The sequence below is a fragment of the Heloderma suspectum genome, chromosome 1 (assembly GCF_057233095.1).
Source record: "Heloderma suspectum isolate Gila_16-S chromosome 1, 16-S_ref, whole genome shotgun sequence".
Taxonomy (NCBI): domain Eukaryota; kingdom Metazoa; phylum Chordata; class Lepidosauria; order Squamata; family Helodermatidae; genus Heloderma; species Heloderma suspectum.
In genome coordinates, this window is record NC_139458.1 from 168955001 (window position 1) to 168968575 (window position 13575).

At 42.8% G+C, this 13575-nt stretch overlaps 1 protein-coding gene across 27 annotated transcripts in view; it reads right to left on the reverse strand.

The window, feature by feature from the left end:
* Positions 1-13575, reverse strand: part of QTMAN (queuosine-tRNA mannosyltransferase) — a 294835-nt gene that overhangs the window by 30317 nt on the left and 250943 nt on the right. For 26 of the 27 annotated variants that reach the window (XM_084809878.1, XM_084809812.1, XM_084809932.1 and 23 more), the window contains one exon: positions 5040-5149. The exons of the other annotated variant lie outside the window; for it this stretch is intronic. In XM_084809878.1, the coding sequence (XP_084666004.1) occupies positions 5040-5149 (110 nt within the window). The remainder of the gene's footprint in view (positions 1-5039; positions 5150-13575) is intronic. 27 annotated transcript variants of the gene reach the window in all.

Consider the following 13575-nt stretch of genomic DNA (forward strand, 5'->3'; position numbering starts at 1 on the left):
AGCGCATAGCTTCCCATGTAAAATGAGATTCAGACATCTGGCCTCCATTTATTTAGGCATTTAGAAATGCTATGCACAATAGGTAATTCACAAGTGCTGTGTGCATTCACACCAGTGCAAATGAGGCTGGGGGCAGCTTCCAACACCAAGGAGCAGTGACAGACTATGAACCTCATGAGTAACTGACCTTCAGAGGTGGGAAGGATTCTTGGGACCCCCATCTCTTCAGGGCACTCCAAGACATTTCAGTAGAAGGCCAGTGGAAATAGGTAGTCAAACTGAGGGGAGGTGAACTCCCCTCAGCTTGATTCAGAATCAGCTCAGCGTTTACGAGCTGTCTCAGAGAATGCTCAGAAAAAGACTTCTCTCTCAGCTCCACCATATCATATTGCTTTATCATAGGAGCGGGCAACCGATGAACCTTCAGATACAGGCTCCCATCTTCCCTGACCATTGGCCATTCTGGCTGGGGCTGATGTGAGTTGGATTCCAACAATATCTGGAGGGCCACCAGGTTGTCCATTCCTGCTTTACTGAATTTACCTGCAATTCAAAATTCATCTATTCTTTGGTACAACACTGGACACTAATCTCAGCTCAGGCACAGAGCTTTACAACAGGGAGTTGTTGCAACTTGCCTGAATGTGCCCTAAGGAGTTACACTGCAACTGGCAGGAACTGTTGCAGAATTTCTTCTACCAAGTTGGAAGGGCTATGGGATCTAGGAGGGTGGCCAAGATAGAGACCCAAAATGTCCTTGAGACCTGAAGTTTTCCAAAGGGACGGAACAGCTTACAAACCAAGCTCTGCATGGTACAGCTACACCTTTCCTATGTTGTTAACCTCCACCACCACACTACTTATGCGAGTTTGCCCTATCAGCACAAAGTTAGATTGATTACACACAGTATTAGCAATTTCTACTGTTGCTAAGCCTTAATTCAGGAATGCTTGATAATCATTTCTGTCTGGATATAATAATAAGAAATAGCGCAAACTCTGATACATCAAAATCAGAAAGGTGGTATAGTATGTTTCTGTTGCAATTAGTTTATGTGAGATAGTTTACCTGCCTTACTGTTAAAGTATTGCTGTCACTCACAGAAAAAGGCACAACACTGTCAGCCTTACATTTCTGGAAGTTCCAGTTTATCTTGCTTCTCATGTTACAAAATTCCTAAACAAAAAACATCTCTAGGTAGCAATGACTGTGAACCCCTGTGCAGATGGTCACATGTGGCTATCAGGAACACCAGTTGTTCTCTGAGAGGACATACAACATAGACATGCTAGGAAGCCAGATTTAATTGTAGTTTTCTGTACTGTTAAAAAAAAAAAAAAAAAAAACTACACATACAACCATCAACTGTGAAATTTCACATGGCTGATCAAGCACCGAAAGGCTGTCTGATGGAAGCAAATGGAGAACCTATTCACACATGCTAGCGGAGAGGAACCCTAGCACAACAGGAACTAGTAGTTCTTGAAACAACTGGAAACTAGTTGTTCCGTTCCGGAACAGGGCAGGTCAGTGGAGCTCCTAGAAGGGAGCTCTACTGACGTGCCCCATTCCGGAAATAAGTGTTCCCATGTTTTTTGGTGCTAATTCCAGGAACTGCTAGCTCCTATTGGGCCAGCGGTTCATTCTGCTACCACAACAGAACTTGCAGAGGCACAGCAGCGGTATAGGACACTGTCTGTAGTTCCTCAGATCTGTGAGCTTCCTTCCCTGTTCTCCTTACTACAGGGAGGAGTGAATATCCAAAGTAAGAGATACTGCAATGGTTTGATTATGGGATCTCGTCTGACCCTGGGAGATATCAAACATATGCCCTCCCTCCATGACTTCCTTGACAAGCTTTTTCTTGTCAAACACTTATTCAGGTTGACCTTTCTAGCCACTTTACATCTATTTTTTGGCCAAGTTCCAGTTGTTTTCTTCTCTGATGCTTGTCAGTCTCTCCGTGCCTGAAAATCATGGGCCTAAATCTTTTAAGAATTACTGCCCCAGAAAGCAACATGGATTGCCATGCCCTGGCCTCTGTACCACATCACTGGTAGCTGTACAAAGACCTCAATTTGTCTTGGAGGAGAAGGCTATCCTAGAGGAGAAGGCTATCAATGGCTACTAGTCATGATGGCTATATGGTACCTCCAGTATCAGAGGCAGTATGTCTATATATACCAGTTGCTGGGGAATATGGGTGGGAGGGTGCTGTTGCACTCGTGTCCTGCTTATGGGTTTCCCGTGGGCAGTTGGTTGGCCTCAATGTGGACAGAATGCTGGAGTAAATGGACTTTTGGTCTGATCCAGCAGGGCTCTTCTTATGTTTTTATATTTACTGCAGGCAAGGGAAAGGAAGAAATGGTGAACGGTTGCCAAGTAAAACTTGTGAGAGAATCCCCAGCTTGGCTAGCTTCTGCAACTTGGATATCTTTTTAATGGAAAGTGTACATTTCCCATGAGTTGTTTTGTGCTTCAGAATGTTAACTTGTGTATCAGCGTACTGGACGTTTAATTTTAACTGGCTGGGTTTACTGGCCCACATCAAAGTGATAGGAGAGCACCAAGAGTTGGTTCAAATTTGGAGCAGAATTTTCCTTCAAAAACACACTTTTAAAAAGAGAATGCCTGATTAACGGAATGTTATTAACGGAATGTTATTAACGGAATGTTATTTCACAAAGGTGAAAAGAACCAATGCAGATAATCTGGGAAGTGCACATATGTACTGCTGCTGACCTGAGATACATGGAGTCAGACCATCGGTCTGTATCGCTCAGTACTGTCTTACTGGCAGCAGCTCTCCAGGATTTCAGACGTGTGAGGATTCAACCTTGGACCTTCTGCATGCAAAGTAAATGCTCTGCTTGTGAGCTACAGCCCTTTCCGCCATCTGTACCTGTGTTTGATGGCCTAAGATGCATCCTGATCAAGAGATGAAGATCTGCATATGGACCTTCTGAAAACAGATGTTCTTCTCTAATCTAATTTGATCTGATGCACATCTAATTCGGATGTGCATCCTGATGCGGTCCCCATCTTTATTCTGGTGCTGCTAAAAAGCCACATCAAGGTGCAACAAGGGGCTGGACTGAGGCACTGGTGTCTTCTGAAATCTGTAAGAATCTTCTTATCAAAGCTGTAGGTATAGTAATGGTTCTTATGAGCACCTAGAGAACCTTCACAGCTGTATAAATGCATCTTTCACTAAGTAGATTAATATGTTATAAGTCCCTTGCTGCGATAAACAAATGGTTAGAACATTAAACTGAACTAATTTAATGATAGTGTAAATATAACAAGACTCTTACTCATGGTATAAAAGTTGGTATCGACTTTCAGCGAAACATTGATCTTTTACTTGTTGAATCAAAGCTTTATAACTTTAGCGCTATAATACCTGATCTAATTTTTGTGTCCTGAACTGAATCACTTTTCATAAACTTCCCCCAGAATACCTATCATTTTGATCATCTGTGGGTAACAGATCACTATGCAGAAGTTGGCTGTTCAGGACTTTATGGCCTCCACAAGAACTATGAGCTGTAATACATTATAAATTGGCCTACACACATGGTGACACAAATGTTGGGTTTTATACTCTGCACTGACTAGGAAACAGGCACTTGTACTATTGGGAGTGTGGAAATGACACATATCATGGGTACAGATTTCTGTAATTCTGTGAGCACACTTAGGTAACCATGCTGTAACAGTGGGCCTAAATCACATGTGAAGACAGCCAATTTGTCCACTCCCTTCTGTCCCTGGGCTTCTGACATGGTGCTAGTGTATGCTAAAATTCTTTTCACTAAAGGACTAGTTCTCACTGTGGTTTTAGGAACCCTGCTGTAAATTACTCCTTGGTAAATCATTGCCTGTGGGTCCACTGTAGTGAACTAATTGTGCTTCCCATTGCTAAGAGCACATTATACCAGTTTTCCAGCATCTCTGCTGGCTCCCAGTTCCCTTTGGGGCCCAATTCCAATGGCTCCATACGACCTATAAAAATAGGATCTACATACATAAAATATCACTTCTGTCCCTATGTCCCATCTGAATCTCTAAGATCAACCAAACATACTCTCTTCAGGTTATTCTGAGTTCACTAAGTTAGGACTACAAAAATACACAGAAAGGCATCGCCTTTCACTGCAGTATTCTGTCTAAGGCTGTTCATCTTCTAGAAGCAGTGTAAAAAATGGCTGGGTTTTGATGGCCAGAGACAGCTGGTATAAGGATGGAATTTTAATATTTGGTACGTTTTATTTTCTAGTAATATATGTGTTCATAAGATGATGTTACCTGCCCCAATCAAGTGGCTTATCAATTTAACAGATATGTGGAATATGGTTACATAGCAGCCTTATTACTAGAAATTACTAAAGGTTGCTGCCTAGATCACTGTTTTGAATGGGGCACAGCTTTTCTGCTACAGCAGATGAAAAAAGAATTTCTCTTCCTAGTATTTCTTTGGAAAATGTACAGCTGCTGCTTGAAAAAACAACAACAACAACGACGACCCAACAACCAACAAACAAAGAACAGCTACACACACAAACCAGGAGATGAAGAAAAGGGTAGAAGCACAGATGATACAGTCAGTGAAGAAAAAAGAGGAAGAACGGGAGTCCAGTTTTATCAGGACTGGCAGGTGAGTACCACAGGCACAGGATTGGGTATATGGCATGGACAGGTAAGCAGTAGCAATGAATGACAACTACCGAGATTCTGGGTCCACAGGACCACAGCTAACTACTTTCTATATTTCATATGCATGGATGGAACTCATTTTAGAGGTAAAAGATAATACCATCTTATGCATGTCTACTCAGAAGTTAAGCCCCACTGAATTTAATGGGATTTCCTCCCAGATAAATGTTTACAGGACTGCAGCCCTGAAGTCTCAGAGTAGCTGACTTTTTCATACATTTATATTTCATTTAATGTTGTACTGCAACTGCTAACTCTTAGTCAAAGAACTGTCTGTTGTGATATCTGTAACTGTAGAGAATTAAAAAAAAATCCACAATACCTGGAACATCAGTGAAGGTCTCTCCAAGGACTGACACGTGGAAATTTAGTTCCATCTCTTTCATTTTCAGCAGTACTTTAAAGAAACTTTCAGGATCCTTATCATGTTCCCTTGAAGTAAAGCAAAGTGTACCTTGACTTTTGGACTGTTTATTTATAGAAAACATTGTATTTAACAGAACAACATTACACAACATCAGACCAACATTACATGACATTCTAGTTCTATTACAGAATGTCAGACTTCAAGACACTCCCTGGCTGCAATTTTTATCACTCTTACTTGGAAGCAAGCTTCTCTGAAATCAACGAGACATAGGGTTATATCTAATGTTATCCTAGTGGAAAAATTAAAAGAGTTGGCATTGTTCCACTAGCGGTTGCACAACTGTTATCAGAACTAGCACAAGCAACATTTAGTCTAATAAAGTCGTAATGAGTTGTGCAACACCTCAGGAATGTAAGAAGAGCTGTGCTGGATCAGGCCAAGGATCCATCTAGCCCACACAGTGGTTCTTTTCACACAGTGGCCAATCAACTGCCAGCAGTAAACCTACAGGCTGGACTTGAGTGCAACTGCACCCTCCCACCCATGTTCCCCAGCAACTGGTGTACATAGGCTCACTGCCTCTGGTACTGGAGGTAGCACATAGCCATCAGGACTAACAGCCATTGATAGCCTTCTCCTCCATGAATTTGTCCAATCCCTTTTTAATTCAAATTGGTGGCCATCACTACATCCTGTGATAGCGAATTCCATAGTTTAACTCTGTGCTGCGTGAAGAAGTCCTTCCTTTCATCTGTCCTAAATCTCCCACCTATCAGCTTCATGGGACGACCCTGGGTTCTAGTACTGAAAGAAGGAGAAAAATGTCTCACAGCAGCAGCTTGCACAACGGCTTGTGCAATGCGTTGTGCAACACCTTATACAATGGCTTGTATATCACCTTGCACAAGCGGAATCAAAGCACTGGATTTGACATTTGCTCAAGGATAAAAATGGGATTTCCACAAGCTGTAGAAGCTTTGCACTACCTGAACAACACCACTGGATACAACCCATACTTCCAAGTAAAGGCATTTATTAGTACATTTTAAATAACATGAAAACATGGCTTAAAACTTCTTTCCAGATCAGCTTGCAGTATAATACAATGCCTACCCATGTCCGAAGAGAGCTTTGCAGAGACATTAGCAGATGATGATGCTTGGGGATGAATGGAAGCAAATGTTTTGGTGGTGAGTGGAATGCACTGCATGAGTCCTTGCCCACCTGACTGATGGGGGATGTTAGGAGCCTGCAGTCATGTAGAGGAGGGCAGTGATAGCACTGCCCCCTTTGGTCGGCTGCAGGGTTCTAGGCATGGGAGATGGGTTTCTCAGGCTATACTGTGCCTACTTTTTCATCTATTTCCAGAACAAGTCCAGAATTACTAGAAAGCAGCAAGTTCTGGGCCTTCTCTGGAAATGCTTCTGAAGTCATGGTGTCAGCCTAGAATCAAACTGGAGTGGAAGCCCACTCATCTCTGATTTGGGTCTTCAGACTACCCACTTTTAAATTGTCAGGGTGGTTTAGGGAGTGATGACAAGTTTTGACACAGAGCATGGCTGGGGATTTTTCTGTTGCTAGTTGCAGTTCATCTCACGAAAACAAAATCTCTGCAAAATTACAGCAAAGGTAGTTAAATATTAAAGCTCAGCCCTAAGCATGTTCAATAGTATTATCTATCCGCAATGGCAGCACATGGTTACAATCTTAATTGTATTGACCAAGTCCCACAGAACTCAGCGGGACTTGTTTTCAAGCAATCATGAAGAGGATCAGGTTGCACAGCACTTTAATTCCAGCACAGTCATGTTTTGTGATTTGTAGGTGGTAAAGTTTTTTGTACATCCCACCATGAAAATGTTAAAGCTGTTTTTTTTTTCTTTGTTAGAATAGAAGGAAATTAGGATTGCTTCTGGATATCTCAGCATGTCAAACAGCCATAAGCCACATATGCTAAATGTTACGGCCTCTAGGTTGATCCCTACTAGACTGAACCCTGCCAAATGGCAGACAGATCACTGGAAAAGTCCAATGGTTGGCATGGTCCAAAAGAGAATATTGCAAGGAATATTGCTAATTGGTACTGTTTTTCTTCAGGATTTCCTTTTCCTCCCCCTAAACCCCACCCCTGCCCTTTTATGGTTCAGCACTGCAGCAGTAAATCAACTGTGTGGGAAAGTACCATCTTGAAAAAACCCTAAACAGGTTGAAAATGAATATTATTTCCCATGATTCGGCCACTTACATTAATAGCAGAACAAACTATTTTACCCATTTGAAGGTGTATATGCCTGTCAGGAGCGCCCTAGTGGCCTCTTTCAGTACACTCCAATAGCCAACTCAAGACACAGATGAAAGGATTCTTTTCAAGGCTTTAATCCTTTTACAACTTAATGACTCTTTCAGATGCTAATCACCAGTGACTAAGCAATGAACAGCAGAGTAGCCTATGCTCCAAGTAGGCAGTTGATCCCTGTTTGAAGGAGAATCACTTGAAGACCCTGAACTTATGGGCTAGGGAGAGATCCTCCCTCTTTCCCTTGGGTCCATGGGAGGCAGCCGTTGCTTGCGTGCCAAACGGACGCTACGCCTCCTTTCCGCGCCCTCCATTGCTCGTCGCTCCCTGCGTCTGCGTCGAGCGTCCAGCAAGCCCCCCTCCCGCACTTGCTCACTGCCAGGGTCACTATCTATCTCGGGAATGCCGGCAGGAGGAATCTCTGCCAGCTGCTGTGCCTGTGAGGGATGAGCTGGCTCCTCTCCCACGGATTGCTGATCCTCCTCAGAATCAGAACTGCTCTGGGGTTCTATCGGCTCAGTTTCCACCCTGACAATGCCTTGGGATCTAACTGCTCTGTTTTAAATCACTGTCCTTCACATAGAAGTGAACCAGATGTTCCTTGAGTGTTTTTATTTATGAACTCTGCTGCGCTTATCCTCAATTTATAGGAAAAATGACAATGTAGTGGTAGAAGTGGTACATTCCCCCCTCCCCACCCCCATAGGCTAATTATGTAGAATGAATGTATTAATGTGCAGGTCTATCACATATATATTAGAAGTATTAATAATTTTATCACTTCAGAAATATCACACTAAATGACATCTGTAACTCTGCAAGTGTTAATTTCTAATTCAGTCAATATTTTTGGTTATCTGATGTAAAACAAAGATCTAATTAAACATTACTTTCATGGGCTTTCAGAACTTCAGATACTGTAAAGTCTGAAGAATCAGATTGCTATAAAAGATATACAGAATTACTTTTTAACAAGTTGTACATCTTCCAGTGCGCGTGTGTGTGTATGTGTGTATGTTTCCAGTGCCATACGAAAGCCTTATGATATGCTCCACAACTGAACATCAGGAATGTTAATTAGGATCATTCCCAAACCCCGGAAGTGGACGATTACTGAGAATTCAACAACTTTTACATTGCCAAGGGACAGAACGAGAACACCACCAATATGTTTGTATCTATATTTAATCACAAATGTGATGTTCTAGGAGCCAAATTCCAGGGTCACTTCAGGCACTGAATACTGGTGCAGAATTGTAGCTAAGAGCATGTGCTGTAAAGCAAGATGCTTCCAGCACAAAAGTCACTTTAGCCATGTACTCAGTAGCTGGCCCATGGTAAGCAACAACCTCTAAGCCAATGACCTGGCTCGCATGACATGACAACCCACCATGGGTGATCACTGCAGGGTGGCTTATTTTTCTGCAAAACATGGCCGCTCCAAGAAATTCCTGACTTGTGTGGCGGGTAACTTCCTCCTAAAGAAAGTAGAGGAAGGAACTAGAGGATTGGCTATCCTTGACTTGATCCTAACAAACAGAGATGACTTAGTGGATAAAGTAGCAGTTACAGGAACTCTGGGGGAAAGCGACCATGTTATACTTGAGTTCTTGGTTCTAAGGGAAGCAAAAGCCGAGTGTAGTCAAACGTGTACCCTGGATTTTAGGAAAGCTGATTTTAATAAACTCAGAACAATGATAAATAAGGTCCCATGGCAAGTAACTCTAACGACAAAGGAGTCCAAGATGCATGGGAGCTTTTTAAAAAGGAAATTCTCAAGGCACAATTACAAACAATTCCAACAGGAAGAAAAGGTGAAAGACAACAGAAGAAGCCAATGTGGCTTCACAAAAAGCTTAGAGATGACCTGAAAAGAAAAAAGGACACTAATAGGAAGTGGAAAGAAGGCCACGCAACAAAGGAAGAGTACAGGAAGGTAGCATAGAATTGCAGGGATGGCGTCAGAAAGGCTAAAGCTGAGAACGAGCTGAGGTTAGCGAGGGATGCTAAAAGCAACAAAAAGGCTTTCTTCAGCTACATGCACAATAAAAGACAGAGGAAAGAAATGGTGGTTCTGCTATTAAATAAGGATGGCAAAATGATAACAGATGACAAAGAAAAGGCAGAGGTGCTAAATTCCTACTTTGGCTCAGTCTTCTCCCAAAAGAGGGTCTATGACCCCCCTGGCAAAGGCGAAGTACAGGCTGAAGGGGCAGGATTGCAGCTTGAGATGGATAGGCATATGGTCAAGGAACACCTAATTACTTTGAATGAGTTCAAATCTCCAGGGCCAGATGAACTGCACCCTAGAGTAATAAAGGAACTGGCAGAAGAACTCTCAGAACCACTGTCTATTCTCTTTGAGAAATCATGGAGGATGGGTGAAGTGCCAGATGGCTGGAGGAGGGCTAATGTTGTCCCTATCTTCACAATGGGCAAAAAGGAGGAACCTGGGAACTACAGACCAGCCAGTCTGACATCAATCCCTGGGAAAATTCTGGAGCAGATTATAAAGCAATCCATGTGTAAGCACCTTGAAACAATGCAGTGATGACTCGAAGCCAACATGGATTTGTCAAGAACAAATCCTGCCAGACAAATCTGATCTCATTTTTTGATCAGGTAACCTCCCTTGTGGACTGTTGGAATGCTGTAGACATAATATACCTCGACATCAGCTAAGCTTTCGACAAAGTGCCCCATGATATCCTGATGAGCAAACTAGCTCAAAGTGGGCTAGATGAAACAACTATCAGGTAGATCCACCGTTGGCTACAGAATCGGACTCAAAGAGTGCATATTAATGGGATCTTCTCAAACTGGGCAGAGATAACAAGCGGGGTACCACAGGGCTCAGTCCTGGGCCCAGTGCTCTTCAACATTTTTGTTAATGACTTGGAGGAGGAAGTGCAGGGAATGCTGATCAAATTTGCAGATGACACAAAATTGGGTGGGGTAGCTAATACTTTCCCCTTCATGGATCACTGCCTTGTTTTCAAAAGTGTCTCCTACCCATGCTACCTGAGGCCCTGGAGCTTTATGCTTGCAAAGCATCTCCACCCTTTAGTCTACCAAGATGTCTCCTTGACCAGTGCAGTAGAGTCCACTTGGCTCACTTATAGGTTCCATATTCCATGTAAGAGTGGGGTGGTGAGAATAGGGGCAGGCCTGGGGCAAGACTTTGCATTGACCCAATGTAGACTGTGGGTCAGGTGCTCCCTTTTCATTAAGAGCACCCAAATAAATTCTAAAAGAAACTTAGCTAAATAAATACATTTTCTTTTTGACTATTTTCAGCGGTTTCTGAAGCTGAAGATATTTACTTGTAAATATTGTTATGGCGAAGGGGCTTGCGTAACTCAGTGAAGCCATAAGCTATGCCATGCAGGGCCACCCAAGACGGACAGGTCATGGCGGAGAGTTCTGACAAAATGTGGTCCACTGGAGAAGGAAATGGCAACCCACTCCAGTATTCTTGCCAAGAAAACCCCATGGAATGTATCACATATCTAAAAGATATGACGCCGGAAGGTATGAGCCCCTCAGGTCGGAAGGTGTCCAATATACTACTGGGGAAGAGGAGAGGGTATTTCCAAGTAGCTCCAGAAAGAGTGAAGTGGCTGGGCCAAACCCAAAAGGACACTCAGCTGTGGATGTGTCTGGCGGTGAAAAGAAAATCCAATGCTGTAAAGAACAAAATTGTTTAGGAACCTGGAATGTAAGATCAAGGTAAGCTGGAAATGGTCAAACATGAGATGGCAAGTTTGAACATCGACATCTTGGGAATCAGCAAACTAAAATGGACAAGCATGGGCGAATTTAATTCAGGTGACCATGGTATCTACTACTGTGGGCAAGAATCCCTTAGAAGAAATGGAGTAGCACTCAGAGTCAACAAAAGGGTGGGAAAAGCAGTACTGGGGTACAATCTTAAAAACGATAGAATGATCTCAGTACGAATCTAAGGCAAACCATTCAACATCACAGTAATTCAAGTCTATGCCCCAACCACTGAGGCCAAATAAGCTGAGGTTGATCGGTTCTATGAAGACCTACAACACCTTCTAGAACTAACACCAAAAAAAGATGTCCTTTTCATCATAGGGGATTGGAATGCTAAAGTAGGAAGTCAATAAATCACTGGGATAACAGGCAAGCATGGCCTTGGTGTACAAAATGAAGCAGGACAAAGGCTAATTGAGTTTTGCCAAGAGAACACGCTGATCATAGCAAACACTCTTTTGCAACAGCACAAGAGATGACTCTACACATGGACATCACCAGATGGTCAATATCGAAATCAGATTGATTATGTCCTTTGCAGCCAAAGATGGAGAAGCTCTATACAGTCAGTAAAAACAAGACCTGGAGCTGACTGTGGCTCAGATCATGAGCTGCTTCTTGCAAAATTTCAGCTTAAATTGAAGAACGTAGGGAAAACCACTAAACCATTCAGGTATGGCCTAAATCATATCCCTTATGAATATACAGTGGAGGTGAGGAATAGATTTCAGGGATTAGACCTGATAGACAGAGTGCCTGAGGAACTATGGACGGAGGTCCGTAACATTGTTCAGGAGGCAACAACTCAATCCATCCCAAAGAAAAAGAAATGCAAGAAAGCCAAGTGGCTGTCTGATGAGGCTTTACAAGCAGCTGAGGAAAGAAGGGAAGCGAAAAGCAAGGGAGAAAGGGGAAGATATTTCCAACTGAATGCAGAGTCCCAGAGAATAGCAAGGGGAGACAAGAAGGCCTTCTTAAATGAACAATGCAAAGAAATCGAGGAAAACAATAGAATGGGAAAGACTAGAGATCTTTTCAAGAAAATTGGAGATCTCAAGGGAACGTTTTGTGCAAAGACGGGCAGGATAAAGGACAAAGAGGGCAGGGACCTAACAGAAGCAGATGAGATTCAGAAGAGGTGGAAAGAATACACAGAAGAACTATTCAGGAAAGATCTGAATGTCCCTGATAGCCATGATAGTGCGGTCACTGAACTTGAGCCGCACATCCTAGAGAGTGAAGTCAAGTGGGCCTTAGGAAGCATTAGTAACAACAAAGCTAGCGGAGATGACAGTATTCCAGCTGAGCTATTTAAAATCCTAAAAGACGATGCTGTTAAAGTGCTGCACTCAATATGCCAACAAATTTGGAACACTCAACAGCGGCCACAAGACTGGAAAAGGTCAGTTTACATTCCAATTCCAAAGAAGGGCAATGCCAAAGAGTGTTCAAACTACCGTACAATTGCACTCATTTCACAAGCCAGCAAGGTGATGCTCAAAATCCTACAAGCTAGGCTTCAGCACTATGTGAACCGAGAACTACTGGAACTACAAGCTGGGTTTCAAAGAGGCAGAGGAACTAGAGATCAAATCGCCAACATTCGCTGGATCATGGAGAAAGCAAGAGAATTCCAGAAAAACGTCTATTTCTGCTTCATTGACTGCAGTAAAGCCTTTGATTGTGTGGATCACAACAAACTCTGGCAAATTCTGAAAGTGATGGGAGTACCAGACCACCTTACCTGTCTCCTGAGAAACCTGTACGAGGGTCAAGAAGTAATAGTAAGAACCAGACATGGAACAACCGATTAGTTCAAAATTGGGAAAGGAGTACGACAAGGCTGCATATTGTCGCCCTGCTTATTTAACTTATATGCAGAGTACATCATGAGAAACGCTGGGTTGGATGAATCACAGGTCGGAATTAAGACTGCCGGGAGAATTATCAACAACCTCAGATACGCAGACAATACCACTCTAATGGCAGAAAGCAAAGAGGATTTAAAGAGCTTCTTGTTGAGGGTGAAAGTGGAGAGTGCAAAAGCTGGTTTGAAACTCAACATTAAAAAAACTAAGATCATGGCATCTGGCCCTATCACTTCCTGGCATATCGAAGGGGAAGAAATGGAAGCAGTGACAGATTTTATTTTCTTGGGCTCCAAGATCACCACAGACGGTGACTGTAGCCATGAAATTAAAAGACGCTTGCTCCTTGGGAGGAAAGCTATGGCAAACCTAGACAGCATAGTAAGAAGCAGAGATATCATCTTGCCGACAAAGGTCCGTATAATCAAAGCTATAGTTTTCCCAGTAGTAATGTATGGCTGTGAGAGCTGGACTATAAGGAAGGCTGAGCGCCGCAGAATTGATGCGTTCGAACTGTGGTGCTGGAGAAGACTCTTATGAG